This window comes from Curcuma longa, unplaced genomic scaffold (assembly GCF_044706935.1).
Source record: "Curcuma longa cultivar G26 ecotype Majalengka, Jawa Barat unplaced genomic scaffold, ITB_CL_G26_1.1 contig_14126, whole genome shotgun sequence".
Classification (NCBI taxonomy): domain Eukaryota; kingdom Viridiplantae; phylum Streptophyta; class Magnoliopsida; order Zingiberales; family Zingiberaceae; genus Curcuma; species Curcuma longa.
In genome coordinates, this window is record NW_027429672.1 from 55,052 (window position 1) to 67,976 (window position 12,925).

Consider the following 12,925-nt stretch of genomic DNA (forward strand, 5'->3'; position numbering starts at 1 on the left):
CTCAGCCAAATCAATCACAATATCCAAAAGTACACAAACTTATCATGAATAGTTTGTCAATTGTGGAGCATGTGAACATGGGGCAAAATTTATTTATTTATTTATTATTCACTACTAGTCCTTTTTTTCTTCACTAAGTTCTCAATTTATCAGCGAATTAAGCATATAGTTACATGTAAATGGATGAGATGTACAATACTGAAGAATGAATGATACAGTACGATCTACAAAGAGAAGGATACAATTTTTTTTTTCTTCTTTCCATATTTTTTCAACAAAGATCAGACGCCACAATTGGGGTAAATTTTAAGCGAGGTCAACTGAGCCGAGATCAAGGTGCATGGGCATTAGATGGTACGTAGTAACCATGAATGAGAAGATAATCTTGTATTTTTACTATATTCTTTCTACGACCGACGAAGAGATAAAAGTAAATAAGGTAAAATATTTTTTTACATATTTTCCTTTTCCCCTCCTAATGTAGACATAAACCTAAAAAATTAAATTTCATCCAATAGAAAATATTTTTTTGGAAATATTTTTTTGGAAAACATTGAGGATGTTTGAGGGGGTGGTTGATTGTACTCTTCCCTACCAACCCATGTCCTCCAATTATTTAATGCATTGATCACGATACTTTAGGCGGGAAAGTGATGGTGATAGGTTTTAATGGCGGTCAGCCTTCAATTTACAATTTCGTGTACTTTTTTTGTTTCTTCTTCTTGTTTACATTCGACCTATTGCTCTTCATCCTTCTAACACTTTAATCACTGGCTCAATTCACTAAGCCAATACATATTCAAAATCTTACTAAATATCATCATCACAGCTTATTTCATTTTGGCCCCTATAATATTCTTCTCGTATATATTTTAATTTCTCTTTTGGATCCTAACAAATGTATTTTTTTTTTAAACTGATAATTATTTTATAAATAATTAAATGCATCACTACTGATTGTTTTAATCCAAGAATAGGAAATAAACATGTTTCTAATTGGCCGCATATGTCCCAAGTACTGAAGGTCCCTTTGGAATAGAGGCCGCCCATTCAATAGAGCAAAGCAATCAAAGGACACATACGATTAATCTATTAAATGCGGAGTGAATAATTTGCCGTCCTGGAACAGCTTTCGATTTAATTAATTGTCTTGTGCTGGCTGTAGCGAAATGAGTGCATGCAGATGCAGTGCCATTATCACTCTGCAACTATCTGATTCTGCTGTTCTGGGGAACCTTTTGAAGACATGAATCCCACTACGTATCTCACGCAAGCTATGTGGAATTGTGCGTCCGACCTGGTGGTTGGTTATTATGAGGATTAATGAAACAATTGATAATGACACGAATGATTGATTACACACCATAAATATAATATAATATAATCAAATCCCTACGGGCAGCAGTCGTGTGCCACCAAATCAATTCCTCAAATAATATTATTTACATTTTAAATAATTGATTAATTAATTACTCAGTAGAGTAAGGATTATGAAAGGGATTTACACAATAATAGTACTGTAGGGTTGTTATTTATATCATCCAAAGCCACATACATGCCAATGAGATTCAACAGATTAAATTAATTAATCTGGATCCTTGGCACTGCAGAACTCAGCGTGCGATTTTTTGCGTCGTTTTATTTTCCGTTTCTGAATCGATTAAAATGTTAGTTCGCAACCAGAATCATTTCTGTCTCCTGTTAAATTAAAATGCTGGAACCAGGCATGATTTGATGTATCATATTCATCCCCGCCCAATACCGAACTCCCTTGCGCTACCATACATATATACCCATATATACAAATACTTCCTAGCTCTGAGTTTCCTCTCTATATATCATGCCATGCCACGAGCAGCCATTGCCCCAAACCACCTCTCTTTGCGAGCGAAGCCCAAGTCAGTTGTTGTTGTTGTCCCCAGTTGTTGTTGTTGTCCTCCATGGCAACAGCTGAAGAGTGCGTAGAGCCACTCAAGTATCAGGTACTCCTTCCTCTTCCTCACCGACACTACTGGAGCGCATTATTATTTTTTTCTATTTTATGCAAAATCGATCTATTCTCTTCGTGATTTGGGTGGTCTCCAGACTTGGATTCTCAAGGTTTCCATCCACTGCCAAGGCTGCAAGAAGAAGGTCAAGAAAGTCCTCCAAACCATGGAAGGTATTAAGAGCATTGCTGTGATTAATATGCACAATAAAACCTCCTCAACAATTTCATATATGTATTTTGGTCGTGTTGATTGGTTCAGGAGTTTACAAGACTACGGTGGATTCGCAGCAGCACAAGGTGGTGGTGACCGGCAATGTGGAGGCGGAGATGCTAATCAAGCGTCTCCTCATCAAAGCCGGCAAGCACGCAGAGCTCTGGCAGGAGAAGAAGTCGCCTTTCGCCTCACAGGATAAGGCGGCCGATGTTCACAAAAATAACAAAAACAGCAACGAAAAAATGCATGACGAGTCACCAACGGAGACCGGCACTAGCATTGAGAGTAAACGCGTTGATTTCCCTGTTTCGAAGAAAGCAGCCGGTGGTGGGAAAGCCGCCAAGAAGGGCGGGAAGGACTCTCCTCCACCGCCGGGGAACGAGGGCCAAGGAGTGAAGAAGGCGACGGAGGCGTCTTCTGGTGTCGGCGGGGGCAAAAAGAAGGCTAAGAAGACGGAAAAGGACGACAGTGATCACAACGGTAACAACCGCGGTGGCGGCGGCAAGACAAAAAGCAAGCGTGGAGGCGGATCCGAAGTGACTGCGGAGCAGGAAGAGTACGATGAGAAAGAAGTCTCCAACAACGTCGGAGGGACAGCTTCATCGCTGCCGCCGGAAGCGTCCAGTTGCCCACTTCAAATGCCGTCGTACGTGGTGAGCTACAGCTCGATGCAACCGAGCGTGAGCTTTGGCGGAGAGTTCCACCCGGAGTTTCCGGTGCTGCAGAACGGGTTCATGTACTCTCCACCGCCTCCGGTTCCGGTGGCGGCGGTAGCAGGTTCGTGTTGTTATTACTCCGGTGATGATTACTCCGGCGTTTGCAGCATCATGTAACAGAGCATCATTCTCTGTTTTTATAAATGTTTTGTGACTCGCTTGTAGTTGAAAACCTGAAGTTGAAGCCTCGGTAGTTTAGTTAATGTGTAAATTAATTTAGCTGATTATACTACTGGAGGAAGTGAGCTTTGCCAGGGCCATACGAGCCCAAATTTATTTGATAAGTTAATTGAGTCTAATTAAATCGAGTTTAAAAAAATTAAGTAGTTAACAAAATTAGTAAGTTTGACTTAATTTTTTTTTAAATTTGAATTCTGATTCAAATTTGGTTTGTATTTGATTCGTTTGTTTGTTTATATATTCCCTTTCAATTTAAATTTATTTAATTATTTGATATTTATATATTTTAAAATTTATTTTATTGATTATTAAATTTAATAATGTATATTTATTTGTATATTTTAAAATTTTATTTATTAAATTGATACAAAATTTATTGATAAATATAGTTCACTAATAAAATTCCTAACTATTATTCAAAAATAATATACTATTTATGAATATTAATAAAATAAACATAAATATATTTATTTAATTTAATAAATTATTTATATTTATTTATTTATTTTTGATATGTACTGATATATATTCCTACCCAACTAAATATCAAACTTATTCTTGTTGGATTCATTTACTCCTAAACTTTGGATTTAGCTTGTTATCAGTCGCAATTTTTTTTTGTCATGATAAATGCTGTTCAGTTTGATACCAATAAATACAATTATTTTATTTTGTCGTCATTCGTTTTTTTGTTACTATTGTAAAAAGTATAAACTCTATAATTATAATCTCAAACAAATTACACAAGCAATATAGTTAACGAAAGAAATTAAATTTTAGCAGTTCCATTTATGTTAATCGTAACATTCTTACAAACATATCATAAAAAGTTTTTCAATAACTAAAATTCTTTTAATTGGGTAAATGAATAAATTTGTACTACTCTTTTTTTTTTATATTTAAATTACAATTTTTATAATTTATTTATTTAAATGTGTTTTAATATTATACAAGTGTCCACTCCCACACAGGCACAGCTACAATTTTGAGTTTTGACATGAACCTGAAAGGCTGACATACCATGGATAGTACATTGACAGAGATAGGTTTTGCTATAGAACTCGAGCAGAGCGTCCTTTCGCCGTTGATTATCTTAGACGGCTACTTGATTTTAAAATAAAAAAAAAGAGAAGTCTAAAAAAACGTAGAGAAAATAATAATATAAATATAACAATCCTGCAGGTTTACAGAATAGGTTCCTGATTTTAAGTTCCTGCAGCATATACCGGTTCCTTCTCGGATTCGAGTCTAACCTTTGAATTCCGATCTCGGCATGCCTCCGACATCTTGGGCCAACCTGTTCAACCTGAGTTCAACCTTAAGCTCTGGTCTCAACATGATTTCAACATCTCGCGTCGATCTTTTCATTCTCAAGTTCGATCTCGAGCTCTAGTCTTGGTATGATTTCGATATCTCGTGCTGACCTCTTTAGCCTTGAGCCCGACCTCGAGCTCTGGTCTTAGCATGACTCCGACATCTCATGTTGACCTCTTCAGCCTCAAGCCCGACCTCAAGTTCCGGTCTTAACATGCCTTCGGCATTTCATGTAGACCTTTGCTCGACCCTTGGTATTCACTCAGTGTTCCCTCAATATCGTGTACCAACCCTCATCTGTTTAATCCCCGGAGATGGTCAGCCTGCACAATCAAGAGAGCTTAAGACTGTCTTTTTCGAAAGAATAGGAAAATATTCTCAAAGGATAAGAATTGACAAAATCTTTCTAAATTAAAATAAGTATCTCGAAATATTTTCTAAACCAAATGCTAATATTTTGAAGATTAACTATTATAAAAAAAAGACTTACATCATAGATAACACAAATCAATCTTAATTTCTTTCAGTTATTAAATTATTTTCTTATATAAAATCTTAATTTGAGTGTTAGACTGATATTATTTTTTTTAAATGCTTTTTAGGTCCTTTTGCATTTCTCGATAATTATTTTTGAAGAGCACGCACGCACGATAGTTTGATATTTTATTTATTTATTTTATATTTATTTGCATTGATTAAAAAAAACAGAGGAATGAAGACAAAACATCAAAGCCTTTTAAGTGTTGGGTTAAGTGGGGCTTTAACTACATGTCTTGTAGGTAATAGGTAATGTTCTAGCGACTCAATATAACAAGTATTAAAGTATAGGGTTTTAATTTCTTATGTGTCAAGTGTTTTCTTTAGTTTAATGTCACTGGAAAACAGTTGTGTCCTTGTTGACTCGGTTCTTTGAACGAGGGCTATGGTTCAAACCAAATATAAAACAAATTTCCATCATTATTTGTTAACTTTTTAAATTTATTAATAGTGAAGGATACAAAAAAAGATTAACGATGAATATTTATTATTTATTATCTTCTTAATAGAATATTTACAGCTAACTTCTAAATTGAGCATATTAGAGAAATATTAATATGAAATTTTACAAGTACTTTTGAAGATTTAATTACTTGTCTTCGTAGTGTGTACCCTTTTATGGTTAATATTCACGATCAATACATAATGTTTTTTTTTGTCTATAACCTTGATAATTATTTGTTATAATTTTATCAATTTATCAATATTTCAGCAAAAGGTAGAATCCGTCACTTCAGCAGTCTCACACGGTCGATCCCACGACCATATGTGAGGAGGTAAATCGAGAAACTGCAGTTGACCACGACGGAGGAGAGTATTGCCTCGGCTTCATCGAGATTTGACTCTTGTTCACTTCAACAACTCTGCTCCGTCGTAACAAACTCAACTATACCCCGCTCGTCTTTCAGCTGATGAATGCTGTATGGTTATCAATTTATTAATACTTTTGTAAAAAAAAATATAATCCGCCATCCCAGTAGCTCCACACAGTCGGTCTCACGACCATTTGTGAGAAGGTAAATCGAGAAGTTGACCATAACAAAGGAGGACATTGTCTCGACTTCATCGAGATTCGAATCCTTGTCCACTTCTGCAACTTTGCTTCATCATAACCAACTCAATTATGCTCCAGGGGCATCAATTTATCAATACAAACTTACATAACTTTGTCAATCACTTACCCATGTTACAAATTTGTTCTCCTCACTACCCATCGATGATCGATCTCGTCCTTCCTCTTCTCTGCTTTTATTCTCCACATCCTTCTTTGTTAATTTCTTATATATTGGGTCTTCTCTTAGCAATCATTATATTGTCTTGGATCATGAATATTATCTTTTTGCAAAGTCAAAGTGTTACCACCTATAGTCGTTTGTCTCCCGACGTAATTGATTCTCCATCTAGGCTATCGAAATCATCATCTACTCCTTTTAACTACGTTCACGGTGAACGAATCAAGAGAAAAAGGCATCCATCGAATTGTAAGATGTTGATACTGAATTATAAAAAATTAATAATAAGCCATAATAATTTATCCTTGTGCATGATATGCTAATACGACGCCCAATAGAATACTCATGTAACAAAGATTCAAATTTTAATTACGGCTTAATATAGGATATTTTTTTTTCAATTGGATGAAAAATTTAAAACGTTGACTATTAGATAAAGAGTCGTTGGTTCTGTTAAATTTATTCGATAAATAAATCATAGTCTTTTTCTTTTCTACAAAAGGTGGATCCGCCATCTTAGCGACCCCACACGATCGGCCCCACGACTATCTGTGAGGAGGTAAATAAATCATAACCTTTGTCCTCTTCTGCAAGTCTGCTACGTCGTAACCAACTCATGCCCGGGGGCAAATAAATCATAGTCAATCTAAGACTAATTGAACCCAAGATGTACGTATACCTAGATTAAAAAAAAATCTTCATAATTTATTCATTTGCCTCACCGTTGCACCATCTCAACGCTACTATGATGTGACAATTTATTTCTTTTCTAACTAACGGAGGTAATCAAGCAATAAAAAATATTTTGGAAATTAACTGAAATCATTCTAAAATCATCAAAAATATTTTTTTGTTTGATTCTTGTTAAAATAATATCTCTTTTCTCGTTTATATTGTTTGCAATTATTTTTTTACCGATTTAAAATAAACTCTATATTTTTATTATAAAAAATATTCACATTATTAATGGTTGCTTAATCTAATAGTAAAGAGGAATATCACGATCGAGAGATTTTTTTTTGTCAATGTGTAAAGGATTTGCATTGGAGAGCTTTTTTTTTAATCATCAAACGGTGCTTTAATTTTTTTTTCAAAAGGATACCATTCTAACCTCTGTAAAATGATACAATATTCTCTTCTCTGATATATTATTCGCTTATGACACATATATTAAATCGGAGATGTATTAATAACTACAAAATCATAGTGGTTATATAGTTACAAGAGTTACTATTTCATAGTTGTTATAACACGGATTTAACTTACTTACCTAACATTTACATTATAACAACTACGAAATTGTAGTTGCTACAATTGTATGACAGTTCAATTAATCATAATTATTACAATATGTATAGAATTTAGAGAGTGAGAAAAGATTGTCACAGAATGATAAATTTAGAAAGATCATAACTTTTGACTCAAATTGAATCATGAGATATATAATATATCAAATAAAAAAATCATTTAGAGATCTACAATTAATTAGAAAGTATCAAATTCATGTCCAAAAATATCATTTATTGTCTTTTCGGATGCTCCAAGTAATTTTAATCCTTTTTAAAGATGTATTTTCATGGTGTAGTAGTTAAAAAACTTTACTGCTATAATTATTATGAAATTGTACATGCTACAATGCACTTGACTTGATTGATTCAAAATTTATGCAAAAATATAGATAAAATAATATTAAAGGACATTTATATTATTTTACAAGGATGAAAGTATTTTTTGATTAAAAAAAATTAAAATGATGCATCCTTGAAGATTTGGAAAAATAAAGGTCCTATTGATTTTTGTCCATTTGAATTGTATAAAAATTAAATATCCACACTTTAATTTAATTGAGAAAATCTAAAATAATTGGCTTATCCAGGTAAGCCGTAAGTGGACTGCTTAGAATACTGGATGCATAACAACACTACGTGCGACGTGTATACCACCACCACTAAGTTCGAAATCTTCATTTTCATTTTCTAATTTGGATTAAGATTTTCTCATATTAAAAAGACGAAAAGTTTGGTTGTGATATATATATACAATTTAATATTTATTTAATTAGCTAAATTAAGTTTTAAAAAGTTAAGATGAACTAGCGTCTAGTAATTTGATTAATTGACTAAATTATTTTATATTTGAAATATAAAAAATATTTTTATTTCAATTATGAAAATGAAACTTGAGCCTTGCTTCTATAAAAGGACTCTTTTTCTTTCAAGTGACGAGAGGAAGAGGAAGACGAATCCATTGATGGCTTGGGCAAGCGGCAGCCAGAAGGGACTACCCTTCTTCCTATGCCTCCTACTCTCCGTCGCGGCCCTCATTCCCTCCGTTCGCGCCGGAGTCGTCGACGGTGGCTGGATCCCTTCCTTGTCGGGCTGCCACGGCACGGTCGCTGAGTGCCTCGCCGAGAACGAGTTCGATCTAGGGTTCGAGGCCAGCCGCCGCATCCTCGCCACCTCCAACTACATAAGCTACAACGCCCTTCGTCGCGACTCCGTGCCATGCTCCCGCCGCGGCGCCTCTTACTACAACTGCCGCCCCGGCGCCAAGGCGAACCCCTACTCCCGCAGCTGCTCCGCGATTACTCGATGCCGGCGGTAAAAACACACACTTGGTGCTCTTAATTATTTTCGTCTAGTTAAAGCATCAGGATCAGCATCTGTTGTTGATATGTGGATTCGAATAATTTGCTCTTGTGTTCCTATTGTGTTGGTTCTTCATGTAAAAGAGAGAAAAAAGAGAGAGGAGAAATTTGATTTATTTAATAACCAATTGGTTGCACCAACCTCATACTCTCTCCCAAAAATATCCCAAACAGTTGTTTAATTTGCAAACAATTGTTTCTGCCATGTCCATTTCCCATGTCATGTCATGGGATGAAAAATTAAATGGTCCGTTAAATTAAGGGTTAGTTGATCGTACAAAGAATATTAGTTATCGCTTATCTCATGTCATGTGAAAAGATTTATCCCGATCGAAGGAAAGTGTATCACGAATTTGATTCTATTACTCGCTAGGAATGAAAAGATTTATTCATATTCAGGAATCAACGAGTTAATATCAAAGACAGTTACTGCAGACCATATTATTAATCTGTTATCCAATAATATGGAAAGATGGAATGAAAACCTGGTGGAATATTTTGCATTCCTCAATATGTAAAATCCCTCATGTTGCATATTGCGGAATGTGGATAGATCATGTTTCTTATGGATACAACAAGTTGCGGTTTGATGGACTAAAGCTAAATACTGTGATCTGTTCTGCATGTCTCGACTTACATTTCCTTTTTCACAAGATCTCCCTTCTCCATTGAAGAAGTTTTGTAGATAAATTTGATGCCAGTGTTGGCTGGTTTTAATTGCCATTTCCCGATTCCATTGTTAGCTTCCCCCAAAACAAGTTTTTGGAGGAAAAAACATCCGCGCGCCTCTTATACTTACGGGACTGGATTACTACAACTCTAGGTTGCAATGGATTGATGTTGGCATCATTACATTCTATGCAAAATTACAGGTCGTACTGTCTTATAAAGTTTACTTTGATCTTCTCCTTGCCTAGCTAATGCATGCCATACTCATGCATATGTCCATTTCCATCTAAAGATAACTTGCAGATAGAGAGAGCTACATGCTCTCAAACTAGCACTCCCCATTCTTTACATTTGGTTTTACACATGGTCATCTACAGGCTTCCAATTTCGGATTAGCTTGTTCATTAGTTTAATTCTCACGGACTGGAAATGAATTACTTTGTTAATGATTAATACACATATATGGAAACAGTCGGGAAGAAGAATAAGGTAATGGAGCGTTGAGGATGAAAACACTGTTAAACTGTTTTACCTACTATTTCTTTCAAGAAAATATAAAATCTTAATCACTTTTATCTGTTAGCGTACAAAAGATCATGTAGAAGTGCAATTACTCGTCCATATGACCATTAGACATGGATTACTCGCTGCTGTCTTGCCTACTGGTGCGCCGCCTCCTCTTGGCGTGGCCATGCACTTCATACTCGAGTGGCTGGTTCATGTATGCAATCGATCGAGGGAGGACCAGTCAGTTGTATCCTTGGTAGATGGGCGGAGGTGGGGATGCGTAGCTCAATCCACCCACTGGCGGAAGGAAGTCGTTCTTCCATTGTGGCGGTGGAGGAGAGGAGATGGGCGGCGGTGGTGGAGAGGAGACTGGTGGTGGTGGTGGGGACGCTTTTGGTATTGGCGGCGGAGAGTAGACTGGTGGTGGAGGTGAGAAAACGGGTGGTGGTGGTGGTGGGGAAGCTTTTGGTGGTGGTGGCGGAGAGTAGACTGGCGGTGGAGGTGAGAAGACGGGCGGTGGTGGAGGAGTGGAGGAGGTGGCGATGAGTGTATAGGAGGAGGAGGTGGAGAGTAAACCGGTGGAGGAGGTGGCGAATGAACTGCCGGAGGTGGCGGTGAGTAGACAGGAGGAGGAGGAGACTGAACTGGCGGGGGTGGTGGTGAATTGACAGGCGGAGGCGGCGAGGAAACCGGTGGCGGTGGAGAGTGAACCGCCGTTACCGGAGACACTTTATATGGTGATGGCGGAGATTGCAAAGGTGTTGCTGTAGGAGGCGGTGAGTGGACACGCTTTTCCGGAGACGAGTCATATGGCGCCGTTGGCGAGAGTTTTGATCGCGGCGGCGGCGGCGGCGGCGGCGGCAACGGCGGCGGCGGCTTTACGGGGCGGTTAACCACCGGCGATGAAGTCGATGGATATCCGCACTCGAAGCGACTACAATTCACTGGACGATTCACCACCGGTGAGCACAAGCTTGCCGATTTTTGCTCTGCTCTGTTCGCCAGGCAATTATTCGTGTCGTCATATGCCACGTCGGACTTCCCCGACGGCACGCACTCTTCCGCCTCCCCCTTGAAGAAGTTGTACCCGAAGTTGAAGCTGGCGAGCCTCGGTAACTTGCAGATCGCCGCTGGCACAATGCCGATGAGATTGTTGTGCGACAATTCCAATTCCTCCACCATGCTTAATCCCTCAAAGCTCTTTGACGTTAGCACTCCAGTGAGAGAATTCCGACTCACGTCCACCACTGTCGAATTGCCCAACATCCCGATCTCCCACGGCAAGCACCCGGTGAGGCCATTATTGAGGAGGACAAGCTCGTTTAGCGTGGTTCCCATCTTCCCGATGCTCCTCGGAATGCATCCGCCGAGCTTGTTGTTGGCCAGCACCACGACAGAAGCCTTAGACTCGCCGAAATTTTCAGGAATGTGAGAGGTGAAACGGTTGTCGTTCAAGAATATCGCGTCGAGGTCTTTCTCGAAGAGGGCCGGCGGCAAAGGTCCCTCGAAGTCATTGAACCGAAGGTCGATGTACTTGAGCGAGGGCAGTCGGAGGACGACGTCCGGGAATGGGCCGACGAACCGGTTGTTGCTCGCATCGAACTCATGGAGGAGCTTAAGGTCGGAGAAACTCTCAGGGATGACACCACAGAAGCGGTTGGAGTTAATGTGGAAGAGCGCTGCTTCGGTCAGCAGGCCAAGCTCGGCAGGGAGGTACCCGGCAATGTCGCCGCCGTTGAGGTCCGCCCCGGCCACGACGTTGGCGGAGGGGTCGTCGGGCGCTGGTGCGCAAACAATGCCATTGTAGTTGCATATGTCGGGGCCCACCCAGTTGCCGGTGAAATTGTTGGGGTCAGAATAGATGGCGTCCTTCCAGGCCTGGAGGGCCACGTAGGCACGACGGAGGCGGGGATTGGCTATTTTGATGCCAATCTTGATATCGAACTCCAAGTCCTTGGGAAGCTCTTCATTCTCGGAAAGGGCTACGAGTTGGCGGCGAGTGATGGCGGCAGCTTCAATGTGTGTAAGGCCGTCGGAGAAGGGGAAGTAACAGAGGATAAGGCAGAGGAGGAGGAGGAGGGAGCGGCCAACGGCGGCCTCCATCTCCATCATCTCTATTTTGGGAGGACTTATCGAGAGTTGCACCGCCCAATTGGAGAGCCTTCTGGAAGTGCAATATCGGAAAGGGTCGAGGATGTTATAGGATTAGAGCATAAGCCAATTGGATGAGGCCTGTGAACGTTTGCCTCGTTGATTTGATGGTGGAGAGTGGAAATTGCTGTGGAGGACTCCTCTTAATCTTGGCCATTGAAATTAATTAAAATTGTAAAGACTGTGATTGATTTAATTCGATAATAGAGTGACTATAGCGGAGCCTTTCATCGCGATTTCTAAGGCGAACCCCCTGTAGAAGCCGCATTTAGTAGCTTGCTCGTTGGTTTGGGATATACCCAATTCAGACAAGGTTAGTAAATGATGAGTTGCGCACACCATCTTTAGCAAGGTTATTTTGGATGCTTTATGAGAAATTTTCTATTTTTAGTTTTTACAAGATTGAATTTATTTTTAAAAAAAGGATTATAAGTATCTATCATCAGGGACGCTCCAATATAATCCGATCTTTCTCGTTCGTTCTCCTTCCTATAAAAGAATGATCACCATCGCTCTCTTTGGCACTGGATTCGCTGCTTCTCGAGGAATATGTCCAAGTAGGAGTGCTTTGCCCACTCTAATTTTGGAGGTAGCTTTCAGCCCACTCTTTTCTCAAAGTCATGTTCAGCTAAAACATTGACGCAACGGATTGTCACCTCTGGCGCTAGGTCCTAAATTGAAATCGGAGAATGCAGACAAGATGAAGAAAGAATTTGATCACTTGAATTCTAACACAAAGCGGTATCGTGTGACTATTGAATCACGCGA

The 12,925-nt window shown here is 39.0% G+C and overlaps 2 protein-coding genes and 1 pseudogene across 2 annotated transcripts; 2 read left to right on the forward strand and 1 right to left on the reverse strand.

Moving 5' to 3' along the window:
• Positions 1 to 1,925: 1,925 nt before the first annotated feature.
• On the forward strand, positions 1,926 to 3,037 carry LOC141816033 (uncharacterized). Its single transcript, XM_074703865.1, has 3 exons — positions 1,926 to 1,982; positions 2,086 to 2,161; positions 2,250 to 3,037. The coding sequence occupies exons 1-3, from the start codon at positions 1,941 to 1,943 to the stop codon at positions 3,035 to 3,037; spliced, it is 906 nt and encodes a 301-aa protein (XP_074559966.1). The 5' UTR covers positions 1,926 to 1,940.
• A 5,396-nt stretch (positions 3,038 to 8,433) lies between these two features.
• On the forward strand, positions 8,434 to 8,787 carry LOC141816037 (protein RALF-like 33). Its single transcript, XM_074703869.1, has one exon. The coding sequence runs from the start codon at positions 8,434 to 8,436 to the stop codon at positions 8,785 to 8,787; it is 354 nt and encodes a 117-aa protein (XP_074559970.1).
• A 1,460-nt stretch (positions 8,788 to 10,247) lies between these two features.
• Positions 10,248 to 12,115, reverse strand: LOC141816038 (pollen-specific leucine-rich repeat extensin-like protein 3; annotated as a pseudogene).
• Positions 12,116 to 12,925: the final 810 nt, after the last annotated feature.